The sequence below is a fragment of the Lithobates pipiens genome, unplaced genomic scaffold (genome assembly GCF_037356315.1).
Source record: "Lithobates pipiens isolate NorthernLeopardFrog02 unplaced genomic scaffold, aLitPip1_a1.2 Scaffold_1, whole genome shotgun sequence".
NCBI lineage: Eukaryota > Metazoa > Chordata > Amphibia > Anura > Ranidae > Lithobates > Lithobates pipiens.
In genome coordinates, this window is record NW_027507685.1 from 222,633,177 (window position 1) to 222,644,889 (window position 11,713).

The 11,713-nt window shown below is 43.7% G+C and overlaps 1 protein-coding gene across 1 annotated transcript in view; it reads right to left on the reverse strand.

The window, feature by feature from the left end:
* LOC143983516 (complement factor B-like) overlaps positions 1–11,479 on the reverse strand; it is a 124,500-nt gene extending 113,021 nt beyond the window's left edge. The window contains exon 1 of the mRNA XM_077483299.1: positions 11,312–11,479. Coding sequence (XP_077339425.1) covers positions 11,312–11,345 — 34 coding nt within the window. The 5' untranslated portion in view covers positions 11,346–11,479. The remainder of the gene's footprint in view (positions 1–11,311) is intronic.
* Between the last annotated feature and the right edge of the window lie 234 nt (positions 11,480–11,713).

The window sequence follows — 11,713 nt, forward strand, 5'->3', positions numbered from 1 at the left end:
AATTTTACAATTGCTTTTTGTCTTGGTGACAATAGTCTTCAGGCCAAAGAGAGAGGATGAATTAACCTAGCCGAGACACAGACAGCAATAAAAACTCCACAGGATGTATAATTCTAGTCTTTCTCTAATCCATTTAACAGTAAAGAGTAAAAGTTTGGGTTATACCCTGTAGTAACTTGCCACTTAGCCCACTAACAGAAGCAACACTTATTAGTTCTGTGGCTTTCATCGGCGGGGGTAGCACAAGTATTGGGGCATTTTTTAACCTTAAAAGCCAGCTCCACTTTTGTGGAAAAAAAATATAGCAAATTAAAAAAATATATATATTATAACATATACAATTACTAAACAAGCCATGCTGTAATTTAATGTTAACAAAAATGAAATTTCTTTTTCAATCTGCAGCGCTGTAATTTTCTGTAAAATGTATTGCCACAGGGTCACCTTTAAGGCAGGGCAAAAGGGGCAGCTGACCTGGGCCTTGTCATTGTTGTGGGGCCCAAAGCAGCTACCTCATACTTACCAACTATCCAAGTTTAAATTGCCTTGTCTCTTGAAGTTTTAGTCCTGTGCTGTGTCCCGATATCTCACTGTGAAGTGCTGCTACTAATGCTGCCCAGCTCTGCTCTATTGTTGTGTACAGATGACTCACCTGCAGACCCTGTGTTTACATGTAAATAACCGGTATTCATATGTAAATAGCGGCGGCATTACTAATTAACCTCCCTGGCGGTATGATTATTTCAGATTTTAGCTGCTGAAAGTGGTACCATTATTTTGCATGAAAATTTGGCATTTTATATTGTAGGCCTGTAATTCTTAGGAATAACTCACTTAAATCTGTCCAAACCAGAGTCTAGCAGACATCCCGGGTATGATAAAGTTTGAAAAATGAAATCATAAATTATAATATAATAAATAACTATAAATAATTGTACCAAATAATAATATAACAATAATAAAAAATATTCAATAATGTAATAAAATCAAAAGCACCAAAATTTGCTCAGTTGCAGAATTGTCACTGTCATTACTTTTCAGTATTTGATGACGGATCTCCCCACAAATCGCTATCGCTCAATTCTGCGAGTGATTACAATTTATTATCGCTGTTTTCTAGCTGGTCTAAAACCATTTTTGATGTAAAGGGACAGTTTTGGTTGCTATGGACAATCTCCAGTTTCCAGGCATAAAGAACAGTTTTTATAATATAAAACTGCATGCAGGACACTGGACAGACCACTAGGGACAAAGAGGATGTGAAATAATTACATACAGCAATGTAATCTGTAAGATTACATTATACTGTATGTAATGTGTGTGTTTCACTTTTTGAATTTGGCGCAGTTCTCCGGCCCCGTGCGTCGCAACACTCGCAGGGAACGGAGATCGGCTCCGTGATAGAACGAGTGGAGCACGGCTCGCTCGCACAGCGGGGGGACATCACTGGATCCAGGGGACAAGGTAAGTAGCCTCTCCCTGCATTCAGCGATGCGGTCCCGAGACTGGCTTGGGGTTACTGCTTTTGGTATAAAATTTCCACCCCGAGCCAGACCGAGGAATACCGCCGGGGGGGGTAAAGGATTTCCACAGGATTTTTTAGAGTCGATTTTAATTTTTTTATTAAGGATATGTAGTTTTTGGAAGATAAATCATTGATATTAGGAGTGAGAAAGATGCCTAAGTAAGGGAGTGATTCTAGTGACCAGGAGAAATTAAAGGAGGAGCGTAGATTTGGAGATATTTACCGTCAGTCCAGATAAAGATGCATAAGTATTAAGGGTCTGTAGAAGGTTCGGTAGTGTGATATTTGGTTGTGTGAGAAAGAGGATCATGTCGTCTGCGTACATGCTTAACCACTTCAATACAGGGCACTTAAACACCTTCCTGCCCAGACCAATTTTAAGCTTTCGGCGCTGTCGCACTTTGAATGACAATTGCGCGGTCATGCTACACTGTACCCAAATGAAATTTTTATCATTTTTTTCCCACAAATAGAGCTTTCTTTTGGTGGTATTTGATCACCTCTACGGTTTTTATTTTTTGCGCTACAAATAAAAAAATACCGAAAATTTTGAAAAAAAAATATGTTTTTTTTTTTTGTTTCAGTTTCAAAACTTTGTAAATAAGTACGTTTTCTCCTTCACTGATGGGCACTGATGGGGCTACACTGATGGGCACTGATAAGGCGGCACTGATGAGCACCAATGATGTGGCACCAATGAAGTGGCACTGATGAGGTGGCATTGATGGACACTGATATGTGGTACTGATAGGCGGCACTGATAGGCGGCACGGATGGGCGACACGGATGGGCACTGATAGGTGGCACAAATTGGCACTGATAGCTGGCACGGATTGGCATGGATGGGCGGCACAGATGGGCATGGATGGGCGGCACAGATGGGCATGGATAGGCGGCACAGATGGGCATGGGTGGGCACTGATAGGTGGCACAGGTGGGCACTGATAGGCGGCACAAGTGGGCACTGATAGGCAGCACAGGTGGGCACTCATAGTCGGCACAGGTGGGCACTCATAGGTGGCATTGGTGTTATACTGTACTAATGGATGCCAATCAGTGCCAAACAATAATGCATGCCAATCAGTGATGCCCATTGTGGGCACTGATTGGCATCCATTATGGGCACTGATTGGCATCCATTGTGCTGACTGGCATCCCTGGTGGTCTAGGGAGGATTACCTTTTCCCTGGTGGTCTGGTGGCGTCCCTGGAGACTCTTTACTGAGATCGTAGTTGCCGGGTGTCAGACTGACACCCCGCAACAACGATCGCCGCAACAACCCCACAACAACGATTGAACACAATACAAGTTCAGGGCCGATGCCCTTTGTACAAAAATCCGAGGGAAAGTTTGTACAAAGTCCTATCGTGTGTATGGGCCTTAAGTGCTTTTTCAGCTTTGAATGTAAGTAGTGAGTCTAAAGCCTCATACACACTATAGGGCTTTGTACAAACTTTCCCTTGGATTTGTGTACACAGGGCGTTGGCCCTGAACTTGTATTGCATACACACAGCAGGACTTTTTCAGCCAACTTTCACCAAATCACGTGGGTTTTCTGCTCTTTACCGCCACCTTTGGTCAACTTCTGTATTGTTGTCTGATCTTTTGCATTGGTTCTGAGCATGCCTGTTTGTACTTTGTACAAAAGTCCTATGGTTTTCTGTACACACAATCAGACTTTGCTCCATCTGACTTATGTTGTCAAAAAGTTTGTCCGTTTGCACAGCCAACAAAAGTCAGATGAAAACCAAAAAAGTTTGTCCGATGGAGCGTACACACAGTCGGATGTTGCTCCAAAACAGCTAATTTGCAAAAGTCTGATCGTGTGTATGGGCCTTTATTCATTACGTTTTTTGGAGATTGCTTTAAAGATATCAGGGTCATGAGTGTTTGTATGAATTTTTTCTATAGGTTATTGAGGTCATTAGTGAGAGAGTGGATTTTTTCCCATTTTAATCTGTTACATTGGGCAGCTCGTTTGATGAGGTGACCTCTTAGCACCGCTTTGTGCGCTAGCCAAAGTGTAGATGGGGAAATGTCTGGTGTTGAGTTAAGTGAAAAATATTCTTTTATTTCTAATGCAATTTCTCGTTGGTGGGTGGGATTTGTTAATAAGGATTCATTAATTCTCTATGAGTAGGGGGTAGAGGTGAGGTCAATAAATTGGGTACTAAGAGTGACTATATGGTGATCTGACCAGGAACAAGGAAGTATGGCAGCGTCTTGTGTGTTTGCTAAAATTATTAGGGTACAAAATATGTGATCAATACATGAGTATGAGTCATGCGGATGTGAGTAGAAGGTGTACTCACGTGCCCCTACATTTAATGCTCTCCAAGAGTCAGTTGTAGATCGTTTATATGTAAAATAGTTGTTTTTGAGAAAGATTTAGAATTTGGGTTTTGTTTGCTGCGGTCGAGGTTGGGTTGGGTTACTGAATTGAAGTCTCCGCCTAAAATGATATGTGGTGAGTGGAATTGTTGAAGTGTATTAAAAAATTGTATGAAGAAGTTGGATTGAGTATCATTTGGTGCATATACGTTGGCAATTGTAATGTCTCTGCCTGAATGGGTACCTTTAATGATAATGAACCGACTGTCCTGATCCTTGTAAACCTGCTGAACCTCTAATGGAAAAGAATGGTGAAAAAATACAGCAACTACTTTGGTCTTGGAGGAGGTAGTTGTGTAAAACGATTGATTAAATGATTTATGGAAAAATGTGGGGTGATTGTCTTTCATAAAATGGGTTTCTTGCAGCATTACTATTTTTTCATTAAGTTTTTTTATATTGTACAAAGGCTTTTTTCCTTTTGTTCGGGGAGTTGAAACCCTGAACATTATGTGATACTAATGTGATAGTCATTGTATCTTTTTATGGATCAGGGAATCATCAGAAAATGAGGGCCATAAAGAGTAAGCCCCCATACACACGGTCGGAGATTAATTCCGATGGATTAATTCCGGAAGAGGTCCGGAAGTGATGTTGCATACACACGGTCGGACTCAGTTGTCGGAAAATCCGATTGTACATAACGTGATGACGTTATTTCGTTACGACGGGACTACGTTCAGGCTAGTAGCCAATAGCTTTGGTCTAGGAATTTGATCTGAGCATGCGTGGCACTTTGTCCGTCGGAGTAGGCTACACATGATCGGAGTATGTCCAATCGGAGCATTTTGTCTGAAAATTTTACCGACAAGTTGGAAAAGTTGGTCCGTCAGATATTCCGACGGAAACAGTCCGATGCAGACCACACACAGTCGGAATATCCGACAAAACGGTCCGATAGGAAACATTCCGTCGGAATCTCCGACCATGTGTACAAGGGCTAATAGTTAAAATAATACCTGAAATGTTCATGTGTATTCGAGTTCAGCAATGTGCACAAGGACTTGGCAGAAATTACTTTTCTCTGTAACATATGCATTTCTAGGCATAATGGGGGAAATGTACCATATATATATATCTATATATAAAAATTAGAAATGGTTCAGCAAATCTTTGGTTCAGCCAATAACAATAATACAATAAAAATAATAATAATAAAAAAAAATAGTATGGGGTTGAGAAAAAAAAGATTTCCCAACCGACAGTGAAACTTATTTAAACCAGCAGGTCTAAAACTCAGTTTAAGTAAATTACAAATAAGGTTTGTGAGTTTAATCAAAAAAAAAGCATTAGAAATCCAATGGCAAAAACCATGGAATCACATTTAAGTAAAACTTGAAAGATCCCTATGGTCAGAGTAACTAGTAACTGAGTGGGGAAAAATCACAAGGGCATAGGGCAGGGTAGCCATGGTAGTTGCTACCTAAATAAAAAAATGTAAATAAAATAAACCCCAAAAAAATTTTAGAGCGTGGGGAGCCACGAAGGGCATTTTCATCTGTATCAGGAAAAAATTTAACAGAGGAATTGTTTAGCATATTATATTATTATATAACTACTGGAAACCAAATAGCTACACCTAAGGGTGGAGCAAAAAAAAAAAAAACCTGTGGATTTTTGGACTATGAGCGTATAGTTTTGGGTTTTATCATGAATCGCTCAATTTGTATTCGTTGAAAGAAGTGAACCTAATATAATCAAAAAACTTTTAGATCAGACCAATATTAAGGGGAGGAAATATGGTCAAAATAAACATACATAAACCTAAATAAAACTAAATAAGAAAAAAAAAAAGAAAAGGAGCTTCTATTGATTTAAAGAGGAAGTAAACCCTGATGGGTTTACTTCCTCTTTTTTTCCCTGCAAAGGTAAAGCATAATGGACTACTATGCATCGCATAGTAGCTCATTATGTGTCACTTACCTGACACAGGAGCCAGCGAAGTCGCCGCTGTCCCCTGTAGTCCGCCGCATCCATGTTGCTTGTGGCGTCTCGCAGCTCCGACGAATCACAGCGGCGCAACCGCGATGACGTCACTCCCGCGCATGCGCACGGGAGTCGCGCCTCGCAGCTCCGCCGCTGTCATACGGCGAAGCCGCGATGACGTCACTCCCGCGCATGCGCACGGGAGTCGACAAATTTGGCAAATCCATTCTTGGATTTGCCGCATTTAGTGCGCCTGCGCGCCGCTGTCTACGCCGCATGCGCCGTAGACAGCGGTGCCCATTTTCTGGCAAATATCTCCTAAACCATATAGGTTTAGGAGATATTGCTTGGACCTACAGGTAAGCCTTAATCTAGGCTTACCTATAGGTCCAAGTTGTTTGGAAGGGTTTACTTCCTCTTTAAGTGGAGCAATCCCATTGTATTCAATCAAAACGGCAATAAGTACTGCAGTTCCAATAAAAGACACAAGGTGGCAGTGTTGGGTAATTATGGGCTCCAGCAATGATATACCTGTATGAAAGAATGACATTTTATTATAGCAGTTATAACTAATAAATGCAGTATTAAATAAGATTCTGTTCGTTTTGATATATGGAATAGTAATCTTTGCATTAATGGACTAAAAATTCAGAAAAAAAAAAAGATTAAGAAATATATAAAAAATAGAGAAGTCTGGAAAAAAATAAAAAAATAAAAAAAGATTTGTTCTGTTCTGTTCTGTTGAAAGTAGAATGGGGTAAAGGGAAAGTTCTTCTGGTCAACCTTCAGGGGTAAGCAAGATGTATATTAGTTCCACTGAGCAATTTCAAGTCTTGTTCTGTGACCATCGCTGAAGCAGGGGTGTTCCAGAGGGGAGCGAGGAATGTTACTGGGATCCAGGAGACCCAGTTTAGTCAGGATATCTTGTCCTTCTGGAATGGTGGTAGCAATATAGGTGGTGTCATTATGAGGAATTATCAGTTTAAAGGGGAAACCCCATCTGTATCTGATCCGTGCCAGGTAGAGAACAGATGCCCCGTGCAGCACGCATTATTTCTTCTTTAACCCCCCTGGCGGTGTTCCCGAGTCTGGCTCGGGGTGGAAATTTTATACCAAAAGCAGTAACCCCAAGCCAGTCTCGGGACCGCATCGCTGAATGCAGGGAGAGGTTACTTACCTTGTCCCCTGGATCCAGCTATGTCCCCCGGCTGTACGAGCGAGCCGTGCTCCACTCGTTCTATCACGGAGCCGATCTCCATTCCCTGCGAGCATTGCGACGCACGGGGACGGAGAACAGTGCCAAATTCAAAAAGTGAAACACACACATTACATACAGTATAAAAGCGGTGACTTCGCTGGCTCCTGTGTCAGGTAAGTGACACATAATGGGCTGCTATGCGATGCATAGTAGCCCATTATGCGTTACCTTTGCAGGGAGACAAAGTAGAAGAAACCCATCAGGGTTTACTTCCTCTTTAAAAGGGAAGTAAACCCTTCCAAACAACTTGGACCTATAGGTAAGCCTAGATTAAGGCTTACCTGTAGGTCCAAGCAATATCTCCTAAACCTATATGGTTTAGGAGATATTTGCCCGAAAATGGGCACCGCTGTCTACGGCGCATGCGCCGTAGACAGCGGCGCGCAGGCGCACTAAATGCGGCAAATCCAAGAATGGATTTGCCAAATTTGTCGACTCCCGTGCGCATGCGCGGGAGTGACGTCATCGCGGCTTCGCCGTATGACAGCAACGGAGCTGCGAGGCGCGACTCCCGTGCGCATGCGCGGGAGTGACGTCATCGCGGTTGCGCCGCTGTCATTGGTCGGAGCTGCGAGACGCCACCAGCAAGATGGACGCGGCGGACTACAGGGATCAGCGGCGACTTCGCTGGCTCCTGTGTCAGGTAAGTGACACATAATGAGCTACTATGCGATGCATAGTAGTCCATTATGCTTTACCTTTGCAGGGAAAAAAAGAGGAAGTAAACCCATTAGGGTTTACTTCCTCTTTAAGCTTTGGCAATAAAACCTGGAATCTGATTGGCTTGTATGTAGAGCTGCACTCAATTTTGCACAGTAAATCAACCCCATAGGGCTAAAGAACTCCTTCCTATTATCCTTGACCTGCAGTGGCAGCCCGTCCATTAGGGGTGCCCGGGCACCGCCCCCTCTCCCCTCGCCACTCCCCTATATGCAATGGATGGATTCATGCATAGCATTAATCTATCCATTGCTGCCAAGGCCGCCCCTAATCATGCACCCTGCCACTTTCAGGTCACCAGTCGCATTAATTAGAGCGACCAGGTTTTTTTTTTTAAAGGAAATTATTAGAGCCAGAGACTCTAATGGGCTTCAAAATAGAGTGGGAGTTGCAAAGAGTGCACTACGATCCCACTCAGGTGTATTACAACAGCAAATTAATATTTGCTGTTGTAACACTTATACTCCTCCAGGCCAATGGGGTAGCGGGTCTGATACCCATCACCCGATTGACTGAAAGGACAGGCACTCCTATTGGACACCTATGAGGAGGGGAGGAGACGGTGGAAGCAAGGAGTAGAAGAGCCCATGCATGGATGCCCGGTCCTCACCGCTGCCCCTCAGATTGCCGATCCCCACCTCTGCTCCACAGATGCCCAATCCCCACCACTGCTCCTCAGATGCCCGGTCCCCACCGCTGCTCCTCAGATGCCCAATCCCCGCCACTCCTCGGACGTCTGATAGTGTCGGTGGACCTACTGGCAGACAGCAGCGGGGGGGGTTTGAGTTGCCTCGATGGGGGCAGGGGCGTAACTATAGGGGGTGCAGCAGTAGTGACCGCAACCGGGCCCTGTGATGCAGGGGGCCCATGCAACCCCCTCTACATATGGCCAGCAGCAGCATAGGCGGCTAGGGGTACCAGTGCACCATGCACACGGGTGGCTGGAGGGTGACTAGCAGAGCTCCATGCTTGACTATCGCACTGGCTGCTCTTTAGTTGTGCATTCCCCACATGACCTGTGTCCTCGGCTGGCTCCTCAGAGTACCCCTCTCCTGCTCCATGCATTGCCGCTCAGTCCAATGTCTGTTCTCCCCAGCCAGAGTCCCGCCCCCCCTGAGTCCAGCCCACACTGCACTGCATACTTCTCCCGGGTAAACAAACTTTAAGCACACAGATGCAGTGCAGCCCTATGAGAGCTCCCCGGAGGACACTGCAGGCTTGTCTGCCAGCCCCCCTCCTCCCCCGTCATACACAGATGATGAAAGGTCTTTCTGGGAGATATGCTGATCACCTGTCCAGCACACTGGATGGAGCCCAGGCCAACATGGATGAGTGCGTGGCCTGCAGCTTGGTCATAGTGATTGAAAGGACCCCATCCCCCACACGCCATTACATACCCCCTCCATCTCCCCCTGGGAACAGGGACCCCTTCTCAAGTGGAGACAGGGGCCCCCACCTCCCCTGGGGACAGGGACCCCTTCTCACCTGGGGAAAGTAACTTCATCTGTCCTGGAGAAAAGGACTTCATCTCTACTGGGGACGGGGACCCCATCCTGCCTAGGGACAGTCCCCCAATGGGGCACCTAAAAATGTAAAAAATATAATAAAAAAAAAATACTGATACGAGTGGTGGAACTACAGGGCTCACAAAGGTCATACCTGTGACCACGCCCTGGAGTTCCACCGCCGGGCTCGGAGGGAAGGGCCCTGGCTGGGGTTCAGGGGGGCCCTTCATGGTTTCTTGCATCGGGGTCCTGAAGATTCTAGTTACGCCACTGGATGGGGGGTTGGTTGTTTGCCACCCCCCAAACAAAAACCCACCAGCCGACACTGTTAACCTGTTCTTGTACCAAAAAAATGGCCCCTTGTTATGCCTAGTGCACATGATGAGAATATCAGACAAATCGCCTATTTTTATTTTTTGCATTCTAGTCTCATATCGAAAACCAATAGGTTACTAAAGTTACAAAAGTTCTCGTACAACAGAATACAACTTCAGAAGTGATGTAATGTGTTGTATTTTATTATAATGTATTCTTTCGTTTCCGAGCATGCGTAGTCTTGGTCACACAATTTTTTTCGTACAGATACTATACTAATTACACGAAAATTGTTCGCTCTGTTAACATATGAGAAACATTTTGGATGATTTCACATGAACTGCCATGACCGACTCTTGAAAGCTGTGTACTAACGTATAGATTATCGTACGATCGCTCCCAAGGCGGTATTTTTCATCAAATTTTTTCATTATGTACACTAGGCGTTAGTCTCATTATGCAATTTATTTGTTTATTTATGCAAAATTTTATTTGCAATTTTTCACACAAGTAAAACAAAAAAAGACAGGCAGTAAAAAAGAAAAGCAAAATGATATTGCAAGGATTGTCGAGCGATAAAACGCGATAACCCGCAAAAGGATGCCACCCAAAAGTAGCTCCTGAACCTTTTTTTGGACAACAAGCTTCACGCAATATGTGTTGCCACGATTGCAGCATGACACTGCAATTGCAAAATGTGCTTCATTCACACCTCGGCGCTTTAAAATCGTGGGCAAAATCGTGGCAAATCTGCCCACGATTCAAAACGCAGAGATGTGAATGCAGTCTAAATGAGACAGGAGAGATAGTTTTTTGCGGGAATGAAACAAAGCATGGAAACACCCCGTCTGCTGCCTTTGCAGCTTACTGAAGTGGTTGGGGTGCAAAAAACAGGACTCAACCACAAGCCTAAATGAGCCCTTAAATACACAAAAAAAAAAGAGACAAAAAAACACCACAAAGACAAAGCACACTAAATAGAATAAACCAAACTACTCTAAATACAGAAAAAAAAAAAAAATCATCATAATAACTGAAATAAAAAAAGAGAAGATTGTTTTCATCTTTAAAGCAAATTAGCCGACAGCAAAAAATGTGTGAATTCAATTCAGCCAACATTTCTCTACTTCTACCACCATTTGGCTGGCTCTTATTGAAAGACAAAGGGGTTGATTTGCTAAAGGCAAATAGGTTGTTTACTTTGGAAGTGAATTTCCCCAACTGCTTAGTGAATGCGGGGAAATTTCACTTTGCAAAGAACTCCCAATCACATGCCTAGCAAATAATAAAAACTGCATTTTTGCTTGGGCGGGATTGGATGATGGAAGTCAGCAAAGCTTCATCTAATTCACTAAACTCTGGGGCAAATTCCCTAGCAAAGGGAACCGTCTATTTGCCTTTAGTAAATCACCCCTCAAAGTGTGAAATCGGCAGGGGTCATTGATAAAAAAAGGGGCAGTCAGAGAAATAATTATAACTCTGTTGGGGAGATTTACTAAAACTAGAGAGTGCAAAATCTGGTGCAGCTGTGCATGGTTGCCAACCAGCTTCCAGCTTCAGTTTGTTCAACTACGTTTTGACAATAAAACCTGAAAGCTGATTGGTTTCTATGTAGAGGATGCACCAGATTTTGCACTCTCCAGTTTTAGTAAATAAAGCCTAATTACTTACTTGCTAAGCTGCCCAGTAGAAGCAGCAGCATCATGTTGCCGGGAGTCTGGGGACCTCTCTTGCCTCTTCTGCTGTCCCGTCTATTAGTGAGGGGCCAGCTCCTGTGTAGATATAAGAGGGTGTTGTAGGCACATGGACTTTGGGAGGAGAGGATGAGGTGAATTCCTGTAAATGGTCAAACAAACAGCAGGCTTTCACAACAGGTGTTTGCAGAAGGGAGGAGGGACAGAGAGGGGATTACACAATCCGACAAAGACATGAAAACAGGAAAAATCCTGAATTTGCAATGTAGTACTCTCGGGACATCGCTGCTGATTTTCAGGGAAAGTCCAACTTTTTGAAGAAATCTGTAAAATCCCCTTTCCTGCAAATCCTATTGGATTCCTGGAATTCTTTTATGGT